The 13054-nt window shown below is 53.2% G+C and overlaps 1 protein-coding gene across 3 annotated transcripts in view; it reads right to left on the bottom strand.

The window, feature by feature from the left end:
- SH3PXD2A (SH3 and PX domains 2A) overlaps positions 1-7635 on the bottom strand; it is a 226396-nt gene extending 218761 nt beyond the window's left edge. For all 3 annotated transcript variants that reach the window (XM_045853788.1, XM_045853790.1, XM_045853787.1), the window contains exon 1: positions 7291-7635. In XM_045853788.1, the coding sequence (XP_045709744.1) occupies positions 7291-7362 (72 nt within the window). In that variant the 5' untranslated portion in view covers positions 7363-7635. The remainder of the gene's footprint in view (positions 1-7290) is intronic.
- Positions 7636-13054: the final 5419 nt, after the last annotated feature.

Below are 13054 nucleotides of genomic sequence, written 5' to 3' on the forward strand. Positions count from 1 at the left end.
ATTCATCTCAGCTCTGTGGGCCTCCGTGCCCCAGCTGGTACGATGTGGATGCCGGCATAAAATACACACCTTTGGGGGCAGTTTTGGGCATTTCCATAGAACTCGTACACGGAGAAAACATTCGGAAAGGTTAGCTGTGATTTTTATCATTAGGTATTCCCTAAAGAATCAGGCTTACTAGAAGATCTGGGGCTGTTGTGGGGGTTAAATCCATGAAGCAGTAGTTGAAGCATTGTATTTAAAAGTAAAGCGAGTGCAGAGAGAATGGAAGAAGGCAACCTCAGCAAGACTGTTTCAGGTCACACCCTTCAAAGACATCCTGGGCCCCCAGGGAGCTGCTCAGTATCAGCCCCCAGACCCTACAAGAACTGAGGCTTCCTCGCTCTTGCCCTTGGGGTGCTGCAGAAGCCGCAGTTTCAGGGAATGTGGATGGAAAACGCGCCGCTGCGACATTCTGCGGCTGTTTCGGCAGGTCGGCCAGGGCCCTCCCTCTGCTGGTGAGGCCCTAGCTGCCTCCCCTTCTCCTCCTCCTCCACCCTTCCTCTGCAAGACCTCGGGGGTGCAATCAACTTTTATGAGGCAGTCTGACCCCTCAGAGGAAGAACTGTAAACAGAGAGGACTTGGGTCCCTGCCTGCCATCTAGAGTCCCCCCACGCAGAACTAGAAAAAGCTCCGTTCCAGACACGGCCGCAGGAACCGCCCTAGGGCCAGCTCTGGAACCCACCAGAAGGCCGCCATTGTGGCAATCAGCTCCCTTTCCCCCACAATCCTTGGCGGGAAAGGAAGGTTCAGAGGTGTCTACACAATAAACAGAATGCCATTGGTTCGTATTTGAGGCTCTCGGAAGCTGGCTGGCCTTTCCTTTCAGCCCTCTCCCCCACATGGGCTCCGCCCACATTTTCCCTTCTAAATCCTACTCTTTGCCATCCACATCCTAATTACTCCTCAAGGCCCCTCGTGAAGACTGCCTCCTCTAGCCAATCTTCCCTGAAGCTCCAGTCCACAGAGAGCTCTCCCTCTTCTAAACTTAGTAACTATTACAGCAAATACCTGTGTTGTGCTTAATACATGCCAGGGACTGTTCTAAATCCATGACAGATATTAATTCATTTCATCTTCACTATAACCCTATGAGCAAAGTCCTATTTTCCCCTCATTTGTGTGTGTGTGTGTGTTTGTTTTTACAAATGAGGAAATCGAGGCACAGAGATATATCATTTGCACTGGGTCCCACGTCAGTAGATAGATGGTGGAGACAGGGTTCCAGCCCTAGGGTACCAGAGCCTGGGTGCTGTCCAATGACACGGGCCTCCAGGTGCACTTGACGTCTGAGGTGGCGCTGCCTGGATGCCGCAGTTATGTCCATGCCCCTCTCTGACCGGCCGGCTCTAATAGGGAAGGAGGTGACAAGTTCGTGCATGTGGGAGTCAGAGACCAGAGTGAGGACCCCAGCTTTGCCACTGAACTACTGAGGGCCACATAAACTCTCTGGTCTCAATTTCTGCATTGGTACAGGGAAGATAAAAACCCCTACCTACCTCAAGTGGTTGTTACGAAGTTCCAGAAAGACCCCCTCTAAAAGGTGTCTTCTGCACTGCCTGGCACGTAATAGGTGCGTGCACGGTACCTCTCACCCTCCTCTCCTCCCTGTGCACCGTATCCCCCCTGGACTCTGCTCAGCACCTTGGCACAGGTGGTAACTTGCCCGGAGGTTCCTCGGGGGCACGGGAAGGGCCTCCTGTCCTCTGTCCAGGCCACTCACCCACCTTCATGTGGCTGACTCCATGGCAGGTAGCAGCTCTGGGAATCCACTCTTGAAACGCCAGTCACCCTCCTGGATGCTTCCATTATGTTTGGCAATTGCCATGGCAGAGTCAGCCTCTGGCCCTGGCTCAGAACCTATTTCCAAAGGCAGAATCTCCACTTCATTTCCCACACACACCCCTTGCCCTTCCTGTTCCCCGGATCCCTGTCCTAATCCATCATCCCTTTCCTGGATTCTCAGAACTCAAGAGGAGTGAGTGTAACTACCGTGTGTGTAGTACTATTATTTGTTTGCCTTTGTTTAATCAAGAGGCTTAAGAGAACAGAGTTGCCTATTAGACATTTTCTAGCCAAAATATAGTCTGGTCAATGACTCAGGCTGAGGAAATTAGAAGGCAGTTTCCAGGGGGACGGCTGTGCAAACCCCAAGTCAGAAGTCCTAACGACACTCCTCTAATTCAGAGCCTCCGCTGGCCATTAACTCAGGCCAGGCCCGGAATATCTCTTTGGAAAATGCAGCAGCTGGCACTTATATTTCTGGAGCTGGAACCAGTCTCCTATGACCTCAAATAGGTTTATTTTTCCCTTCCCTTCCCCTCCCCTTGGCCTGCCACCACACACAGTGATCCCAATCCCGATTTGCCCCCCTCCACCCCCAACCCTCACTCAGCTCTAGAAAGGGCAGTGATAAAAGGCTAGTGGTGCTCCCCATCCCAACGGCCTTGACGGATGTGGTTGGTTGTTCCATACGTAGGGAGCCTTGTCAGACCTGTGAATCACCCCTAGATCATTTCCTTCCTGGGAGAACGAGAAGGAACTGTTCCTGTGTGCGTGGCCGAGAGAGAGAGAAAGCAGGCTAGAGTGCCAGCCCGTGTGTGGTGCTGACCTTGGGCCTAGGACCCTGTTTGGCCTAGCCCTTTCCTGGAGCACCCCTCTGCTCCTTTCCCCCAGCACATGCTCATCCCCGTTCCTGCCCGGCTTACCAGGAAGCCATCCCTACATCAGCTCCAGGAAGCCATCCAGGTCTGAACAGCTGCTCCTCGCTTACGTTGTTGCTCTTGTACGCTGGGTGTTTTCCACGGGGCATGAAGCCCAATTTCCCATCCGACTGTGAACAGCTGGGCCTTCTTTTTTTGCCTCAGTCTTTCCTTTTCTCCCGGCTTCACCTATGGGGTCCAAACTGCACTCGGGCGTTTTGGTGATCAGGATTGCCAGGTAGAAACTAGTGTGTGTTGGGTGCTCACCATGGGGACCAGGGACTAAGTGGCAGCTTTACCCCAAACTGTCTCAGGTCAGTTTCCCCAGAGCTCTGTGAGGCTACAGGTGAGGAAGCCCAGTGTGGCTGGCCCCAGGCTGTGCAGCGAGGAAGAGCCCGAGGTGGGATTCAAACCCTGATCTGCCCAACAGCACTCATTCCCTCAGGGAACCGACCCCGAGAAGACCCTTCCCACGCCACCGCTGCCCATCCTTCCTCCCGTGGGGCCGGATCCGCAGTCTGAGAGCCCAGAGAGAAACTGATGGGCTAGGAAATGAACAGGTCTGGGACCAGCTCCTAGACCAGCTTGCTCCTAGGACCGAGAAAACATCTGTAATGATCTTCTCGGGAGAATGCATTATTTCCACAGGGCCAGGTGTCATCCTGGGTTTGTTCCATTCCTGCCTCACACTGACCTCCCTCCATGGCTCGGGGTGAATGTCCCACACAGGGAGGCAGCCCCAAGCACCACCCTGCATTGCTCTCTCACTGCCCTGCAGGTCTGGGGCGGGTCTCCCCACCAGATGAGAGGAGGGGCCCCATTTCAAGTTCATTTCCTCCCTTGCAGGTAAACTGGCCTGAGTTTACCCAGATCTGCCTTAAGCAGCTAGGAAACCCTGAGCAATCTCTAACTTCTCCAAGACTCAGTTAACCCATCTGCACAAAGACACCAAAGAACCAACCCCACGTTAGCGTACATTCGGGGAAAGGTAGGAGTCCCATGAAATCATGCCCATTAAGCGTTTGGCTCTGATGGTAAACGCCAATACTGGCTATTATTTGCATTCCCTAAAGAGTCCTGTAGAGGATCAGAACATTCACGACTGGTGTTTGTCTGAATTAAACAATCAGGAAAGGAAACAAGAGTGAAAGCACAACGCCTCCCGAAGCCAAACAAATAATTTCTTGTTTGCTTTGGAGAAACAAGCTTCTCTCCACCAACTCATGACTTGACATACACCTACACAGACATGTGTGTGCAAAGAATTCTGTGGGCCTGGACCCATAGTCTTGCGGAAAACTCGGAAATGAAGACATGTGCAGTTTGCACTCAGCATCATCAGGGTCATTTGAAACGCAAGTGGTCTGGGGCCGAAGCCAGTTTACCTAAGGTCTCCCCCGGGGCAGCTCACATAAGCTAAGAAAGGAGCACAGCTCCACGCCAGGGAGCCTGGCCGAGGCAGAGGCTGCCCACCCTCCCCTAAGCTCTCCCCAGGCAGGGGCTTGGCAGAGAGGAGGGAAGCCAGGGGCTGACAGCACATCCAAAAGATGGAGGCCACATGCCTGCCTTTCATCAACAGACCAAAAGCACAGACCCTCAGTGTCCAGGCAGCTCCCCCTCACCATGGGGAGGGCACGCCCTTTGCTGGATGTCCTGAGAGAACCTCTGCGTTGTGTTCCCAGCGTTCCGGAGCCAGCAGAGCCCTTCCCGTTTGGACCCCAGGCCTCTCATCAGCTCCCTCCGGCTAATGTGCACATCCCATAAAACCTCTCTGTTCTGCAGTCTGCCAAAACACAAACTCAGAATTCACCATCAGTGGAGGAGAGGTGGGAAGAAGGCATGCTTCTCCAGTGCAGAGGCTGCCAGACCGTATGCGACTTGGGCACAGTGTGTCCTGCCAGCTACCCACACCAGAGTGCCTTACCCAGAACGCGTTATCCAGGACACTTTACCTTCTGCAGCAAGTGTGGTGTCCACCGTGCACGAGCTGAGAAAGAAGGAAACCCTGCGCTTCAGAGGCATACCCTCCCCAACCTGCTTCTCCTGCTGCTGGGGGCCCCACCTACACTTTTTATTATTATTGGGCACCTTCTCCTTAAACACTATGCATTTGCACCCCGGTTGTGTTAGGGACCTCTTGCTACCACCAGATATTGCCTTCCTGGTGAACCCCATCTAGACTTAGGATACGTCAATGGACAAAATCCACATGATAGGTAAAAAACCAGTTAGACTCAGGTGCTGTGACTAGCTGTGCTGCAAATGACTTGACCCCATCTGGTCCTCAGTTTCCTCATCTGCAAAATGATGCGGTTGAGCCCGATGAGTCTGCGGGTCCCTGCCAGCTCCACAATTTCACAACACGAGACGCTTTCTCCTTTAACTGCTGTCCACAGTGTTAGTCCATGGCTCTACATGACCCCATCTACTTGGTGACATCATTCCCTGCCCCAAACATAATGTCGATTTCTATGTGAGAAACAGAGATGTCCTGAGAAACATCTCTGAAATGATTGTTTCAAGGGGAACTGGACAAGACTTCTTTTGTGTTTTTCACATAAAACAAGTTATTATCAATCTTAAAACCCAAAATCTCTCTTCCCTTTTGCCAGACCATTAATAGCTGCTTTTCAAAAGTGCTTTCTTAGTCGGAATCTCACCAAAAATAAGCTACCATTTAATGACTGCTTGTTACGTGCCAGGAACTGGGCGACCCGCTTCACATGGATGATCTCACTTAATTCCCCCAACAACCCTATGAAGTAGGCACTATTATTACCCTCGCTTTAAAAAGGAGGAAACTGAGGCCCTCAGAAGTTAAGTAACCCTCCTGAAGTCACCCAAAGCCCCAGGGCTTGACCACGTCTCAGCTCCCTGCAGCGGGTCCCTGGTCGCTTCGGCAACACCCCTGGCCCGCTGCCAGTATGTCCTGCATCTGTAATCTTGCACCGCATTGGTCGGATTGGTAAGATTTGATGTTTTCCTTAAAATCCAGAGCTGGACAAGAACATGCCTGGGTCTCAGAGCAGAGAGTGCCATCTGTTGAAAGCAGCACCAACCTTAACTGGGGACTAGAAAAGAGAACCCCTAACACTTAGCCTGCAACACTTGGGAGAGGAAAGTTAGGAAGGTGACTTGATAGTGAGTGCTGGGATGTGCAATGCAAAAGGACTTCTGTCCCTGGAGCAGGACGACCACCAGGTGACCTAAGTCCTCCAAAAAAGAGCTTTCTTGAAAAGCAGAGGAAGTTGCTTGTTGAGCCTAATAACGAAAAAGGAACAACTCTATGACCAATGTGAGGGAATGTCACCCCTGGGCACCCACCTCTCTGTCTAGTCAGGAACCAGCCCCCACAGTTTACCTCTTCTCCACCCTGAGCCCAGCCCCATTTGCTCCTCCAAGAAACCTCAAGTTCAGAGCTATTGGTGACAAAGGCAGAGTCCCTGAGGCTGACATTAGCATAAACCCCAGTTCCCTCCCCACAGGGAAATAAAAGGCATTTCAGAGACCAATGTGCAGTCTAGGCAGCAACCAACAGCCTGTTTTAATTGTTAAAATTAATGCTTTGAGCAGTCTAAATGCTCCTTTAAGTGCTTAATTTGCAAATAAGATGCAGTCCTTCTGCTTTGGTTGCCCGGCTGCCTACCTCTTCTGCGTCAAGTACAGGAGCACAGGCTGCTCAGCCGGGCGTCCTCAGGCGTCAAGGACACCCAGTTGACTTCCTAAGGTGCGAAGGATGGGAAGACAGGACTGGCTGAGATGAAAGGCGGCCAAGCCACACAGCCTCCGGAGCTCGGCTCAATCAACCTTAGCCCTTTCTCATTAAGTTAGGGGAAGAAAGGGGGAGGGGCAGCCGTTCCTCGGAGACCGCAGCAAACATTTGCCTTCTCGTGTCTGGAGATGGATCATCACTTTGGAGGAAATGAACCCGGTTAAGGGTCACGTCCAGAGTAGGGATAAAAGGAAAAGCCACAATTCTCCTCACACCGACAGACACAATGACTGTAAGAAGGAAATCAAAGCTCAGGGAGGAGGGCGGAGGTGGGGCCGGGGGCGCGGCGGCTTCCCTCTGCCCGCAGACCCAGGCCTAGGGAAGCAGAGACCAGCGCGAACGTGGGGCGAGCGCGAGGCTTCCTTCCCCAAGGCCGGCCTCGGAAAGAATCCCGGTCTGTGCGAGCGGGAGCGACCCGAGCCCCCAGGGAGGGCGGCGAAGGTGCTCTTTCCTAACAGCGCTTCCCGGCGAAGGTTGACGAACGCTCCCCCACCACCCATCAACGCTCAGGAGGACAGATGACTTCACCGCTGTAACAGACAAGGGCAGCCAATTGCCAATTTCAAAGCCAAAAAAGAAAACGCGGGGCTGGGGGAGGCAGTGAGTGGAGCAAGGATTGAAAAGGCGTCCCTGGAGAGCACAGCCTCGCAAAGAAACTCCATAACGAGGGCTGCCCTGGGGGCACTTAGCTTCGGGACTTAACAGCAGAGGGGAGCGAGGAACGACTCGGGGGTCCCTGGCAAGCCCCCTGCAGAGTTGTTTGGGGCAGTACTCACGTAGTGCTTGGAGGGGTTCCTCCGCTTCTCCACGTCCACCACGGTGGCATCTTGCACGCAGTAGGCGAGCATCTTCCTACAAAGCGAGTGGCGCCCCCCGGCGGCGTCACCTTCTCATCCCGTCCGGGCTCCGGCTCCTTCTCCTGCTTCCAGGGTCCCCCGGGCCACCCGCCACTTCGGCCCGGTGCGCCGCAGCCGGGGCTCCGGTGCCCACGGATACTGCACTGGCCGGGGCGGTCCCGGAGGGCACGCGGGCTCCGTGCGCCCCGGGCGGCTCCCTTTGGGCCTGCCGCGCTCCCCTTCCCTCCCGCGCCGCCGCCGCCGCTCTCCGGCTCGCCCGCCCGCTCTCTCCGCCGCCCGGTGGGTCCGGCGGGAACAGGCGGAGCAGAGGAGGGGCGGGGGTGTGTCCCTCCGGCGAGGGGACTGGGCGGGGACCCGGGAGCCTGCTGTCAGCGCGCCGGGGAGGGGCAGGCGGCGCCCCTTCGCGGTGCTTGGGCTCCGGGGGGCTCGGCGCTGGCGGAGACTGTGGGCGCAGGAGGCGGGGGCAGGGCCGGGCAGGCAAAGAAGGGAAGGGAGGGGAGGGGAGGGGAGAGAGGGGAAGCGCGCGGGGAGGGGCTCCAGGCCCGGGGGAGGGGCGACGAGGAGGGGGCTGTAGCCCAGGCGGACAGGCCAGGGCGGCCCAGCGCGCCCCCACGGGTCCGAGAGCGCAGTCGGTGGCCTGGCGCAGCCCAGGGCTACTTCGCGGGGCCCAGAAACTCTGGGTGGCTTCCGAGAGAGTGAAGGGGCGGGAGGGGTGGAGGGGGGAACCGAAGCCAGCGTGCCGGCACCCTGGCTCTTCGTCTTGGGGCAGGGTTTTTTTTTTTATGGTGTTTTTTTTTTTTTTTTGTCCACACCTTTACATGCCCTCTCACTCCTATACCCCCGATCTATTTAATGAAAAGTAGTTTATTACCCTGCTGTTACTGCCCAGGCTGCCCGAGGAAGAGAGGGCATGGGGAATGGAGAAGGGGCTGGCATTAAATCCTTCAAGCCTGAACCTCTTTTGATAAACCACCTGCCCCCTCGCGGGTCACAAAGGATCAATTTCTCCTTGGAAATGTGATCGATCTGCTGCCTGAGTCGTCCATCGATCTGGGCCTCTGTAACTAACCTGTGACATCATTTACCAGAGAGGTTACAAGGCTGCATAACACCACTGCCTTAAGCCCGGGGCTCCCCTGGGACCTTCCTCCCGGCGGGGGAGGAGGGAGGAGAGCACACAATGGTGGGAAAATCCACTGGATTGGGGGCCAGCTCATCATTGGTCCCAGACGCTGGCTTTCTCACCACCTCTCTTGCGTAGAAAACTGACTTTCCAAACCACTTGTCTTTCCCTGGATCTAGAGCACAATTACTATTTAATTCAATTTAATCCCATTTATTTTAACATTTTTTCCCACTCTAGTCTCAAATATATTTAAAGAGGTAGTGTTTTCACAATGAAACTTATTGCTTCACAATCACAATGAAGCTTTGTGGCCATGGACCAAGGTGAAACAGCTGAATTAACTGCATTAATATTTTCTTCTCTGCACTGTCAGAACCCACGTACCAATCTAAGACTTCATTCACACACTTGTTTCATGCAGAGTACCCCACTATTCCTCCTACCTTCTTGGGGAAGAATGCGAGAACCCCAAGCAATGCCACTATCTGCCTATTTGACCTTGTGTAAGTCTTTAGAGTCGCCTGAACGTTCTCATTTGTAAAATGTGGGTGCTGAACTAGATTGGCTTTTAAGATTCCTTCCTACATATGCTCCAAGCTCTTAACAGTACTTATTCCTATGGGGATATTTTGAGTTCTTTGTTTTTCATAATAAACATGTATAGATTTTGATGTTTAAAACGATTTTTTTAATTTCCTCTCTAAAATTCTAAAGTTTTAGGATTGATTGAGCACCTACACTATGCTCATTTGCAAGGCATTTAGGGGCAGAGGAGAGGGAGAGAATCCAATTACTTTTTGTGGCACTGAAAACCGAATCCCGCTGACAGATGCTTGTCCCTTCCCTCAAAGAGGAGAGAGTACAGCTGAGAAACAGGGACCCCCTCTAGACTGCATCTAACATAAGGTGATTAGGACTCAAGGAAATGGAAGCCTGGGGTAATCAAGGAGAGCTTCCTGGAGCACACTGTCCCCGTGCTGGACGCTGGAGGGTGGGCAGAGTTTGGAGCCCCCGGGAATACTCGGCCTCCTCTGAACTCTCCCAGGCCAGCAGCTGATTGGACGTGTGCGTATTTGTCCATAACACGCTCCCTTTCCTCTGAAAGCACCTCGTGCAGAGGGACTGGCTTTAAGTTGTCTTATACTTCTTTGCAGTGCTCATATAGCTGGGCACACTAACTTACACACCGCAGCAGTCACTTTGTAATAATCTGTTGAGTGGATGATCAGTGGAAGAAGGAAAGGGGGAGTGAGGAGATGTGACACGTGTAACCTGAAGCCTGAACCAGCTGGCGACAGGCAGAGGGCCGGGAGGACGGTGACTCCTGGGGCAGGGGCAGGGAAGGGAGTGAGGCACAGAGAAGGAAGTAAGGAGAGAGTGGTCACAGGGCTTCTCTACCAAAGAAGATGATTTAAAAAAACAAAACAAAACATTGTAAATGCTGGAACAGGGACCCTGGAAGAAGGCGATCCGGCAGCAACGCTCGGTGATGAAAAAAGAAGGAGCCCAGGCACTGCGCCCGGGCGCGGCCAGTTGGCCGGCACAGGGTGGGCCCAGAAGAGGCCCTCGGCACTGAGCTCCCTCGAGGGAAGGGGCCCTGCTGGTGAGTCAGGACAGCCTGTGGGTTCATGGTAAAAGGTTTCAAAATGGCACTCAGCCCCTCCTCCTCTGTGGACCACAAAGCATTCTGAAAATGCTAATTCAGCCTGCGAAGCCCCTGGCGAGGGGAGCTCCAGTTCAGCTGTAGGAGGGAAAGGAGAAGAGGGGGCTTGGCTTGCCTTGGGTCCTCTTGCCAGTCAGAGCAGACAGCTCTTCTAGGAGGCACCAGTGGTTCCCCTCTCACCCTGCTGCTTCTGACAAGGACCTGAGCATGACCCCAAGCACCGGGGTGGCGGGGGGAGGCGAAGCTGACTCAGTGCTCGCCTACAAGGTGATGGCCTTCTTCCAGCCTGAGAAACCCCAGACAACCTGACATCTCCTAAATCCAGGGTCTTGAAGCACAACTTGAGTGCTTCCAATGCCCCCTGAGCTCCCAAATTACCTCAACTGCAGGGAGCAACTGAGTGCCAGCCCTCACCCCAGCCCTACAGTGCTAAGATCTCTGAGAATTAGTTGGCAGAAGTTATTTATACTTGTGGGAGAAAATCTCTTCCCTCCTGGGGCCATATGCCCAAGAGTCTTTAAATAAAAATGGCACAGGCTCTCCCTTCTTCCTAGGGCATTTCTGCCTCTTTTTCTTTTTCCTCAGCAGTGCCCTAGGCATTCCTGGCTGTTCTAGACACATATACTGAGTGCCTGCCTCGCATGTGCCTGGCACGTCCCAGAAATGATTGAGACTAGCTGAAGACTCCTTGGAGAACAGACTTTGGTTCGTTCAATATCCCAGCATGCCTGGCACATAGTAGGTGCACTGGGTGGTCTGTGTTGAAACATCTGCTCAAGGAGCTGGTAGTGCTGGAGAGGATTAGGTAAACCCCTATGTGGCCCCCCTCCCCCCGTCTGTGAACTGGGGACGACTCCAATCTGAGGACCTTGTGTGAATTCAGGTGATAAAATATAATCATGAAGATACCAAAAAAAATAGGATAAAGGGGGAGGAGGACCCTAAATAAAGATGCATACTGACTGATACCTGAAAATCTGATTTTTCACAAACATGGTTGTAGGATGCTTTGCACTCTTTGCACACTCACAAGCACCTGCAGATCCAGAACATTGCTGTCCCCTGAACTCGGGGTCCCTCATTGCAATCCTTCATTCACACAAGCATCACTCTCCCTGGACCCCCATGGCGGTAGAATGGGCCTCCAGGGCGGGACTGTGTGTGTTTCCAGGGAGGTCTGTGTGCATGTGAATCCTATCGGTTCCTCATATGCAGAGCCCACCCGCCTCCTCTCCCCTGGAGTTTTCACGACCACCCCAAAGTAGACACCCAGGAGAGCACTGAAAAGAACTAATGCTAAACAAAGGCCCAGTATAATTCACTCTCCCTCCTCGGAAAGTTTATGGCCATTGCTAATCATCCATTTGGTTACTGACTGTACTTTGCTCTATGACAGCTCAGTAACTACCGTACTGAACCCTTATTTGCATCTTTTATTGTTCTCTAACTTTGCTGTGCTTAGGTTGTGCCTTCTAAACCAGTAAGAAGCCACTGAGGGTCTTGAGGACCCTGAACGTAGACTCTGTCACTACCCTTTCCCACCTCACCCCCACCACCCAGCACCTGGGCCACCTGCCACACACCCCCCACCCAGCACACCCAGCACAGGGCTTCCTATATAAAAAAGACTCAATAAATGGTTGTCTTTTTCAACTTTCTGGGGTCTCAGCAGGTCTTTGTAAATGCTGCTGATGAGAGTGATGTTGAAGAAGATTTTATTTGAACAGGGCTTGGGAGCCGGACTCACCCGACCTGGGTTCCAGTGCTGCTCAACAACAATGCAGCTCTGTGGCCTTGAAGGCACTCCCTGTATCTGGGTCTCTGGTGATCTTTTTGGTCCCTTCCATGCCCTAGCACGGTGGATAACTAGTGAGGTCTAGTGGACTGTTACACAGAGGTGTGCGAATTTCAGTGAAATTTGGGGCCCCCTCCTGGCCAAAGTGGTCTTAGCATCTTTAACTCCAGCCACGGGCCCAGGCTGTGTCCCTTCCTGTCCCTGGCTGACCTCTGGCAGGGACCAGCAGGAAGGCTGGCACAGGTCACCTGCCAATCTCCAGACCGTAAGCAGTCCAAGGTGCTCTTGTTTCTCTCTTCTCCTCCTCCTTTCCGTTCTCTCTCTGTCTCTCTTTCTTCCCCCACCCCACCCCTCCTCTCTGTCTCTCCTGCTGTCTCTCTTGCTCTCTCTTTCAAATCAGCCCTAATAGATGCATGTATGGGGAGAATCTTGAGGGTGGTCCCTCTGGTTTTGGAGTAGACAGTGAGGCCTACCTCCATTCTTTCCAGAGGGAAGTCAGTTGCTGGCCAGACTTCTCCTCACCTGGTTGCTGGGGAATAGGACCAGGATGAGGCCCCAGAACTGCCCTGTCTGCTGAGCCCCACTGCTCACTAACTGCAGCCATAATAATAGTCCCCTCCCCCCACTTGGCAAACCACCTGGTGGTAGATGCTGCCTCCCTCTGACTCCCAAAGCGGTAAGTTCATCAGCAAAATCTCAACAGGTTTCTTTACCCGGTGCCATTCATTGGGTCGCAGTCTCCTGTGTGACTTTGACTTTGGTGGGGGTCATTATGCAATGGAATTTTTTGTGACACAGCCACTTGAAGTTCCAGCCTTAGCAAATGACCGTGCCCTGCAATACCAGAGGGGAATCTGGTAACATGCATGGCTACAGAGGCCAAGGACACAATTAGATTCACAGAGGAAAAAATATGATTACATAACTCCAGCCTGCATCCCTAATACTGACCAGACATCTTGTCCCGAAACTAGCGCACTGTGTTTTAAGACACTCGCAAGTGGGAGTGAGGATGGTTTCGTACCATCTCTCTCAACTACTAAACACGCCTTCGAGTGTGTTCCTGCCTTGTATGTGGTCACCAGCACCATCTTACTAT

The sequence above is a fragment of the Phyllostomus hastatus genome, unplaced genomic scaffold (assembly GCF_019186645.2).
Source record: "Phyllostomus hastatus isolate PE091 unplaced genomic scaffold, TTU_PhHast_1.1 phas_scaffold_1066, whole genome shotgun sequence".
NCBI lineage: Eukaryota > Metazoa > Chordata > Mammalia > Chiroptera > Phyllostomidae > Phyllostomus > Phyllostomus hastatus.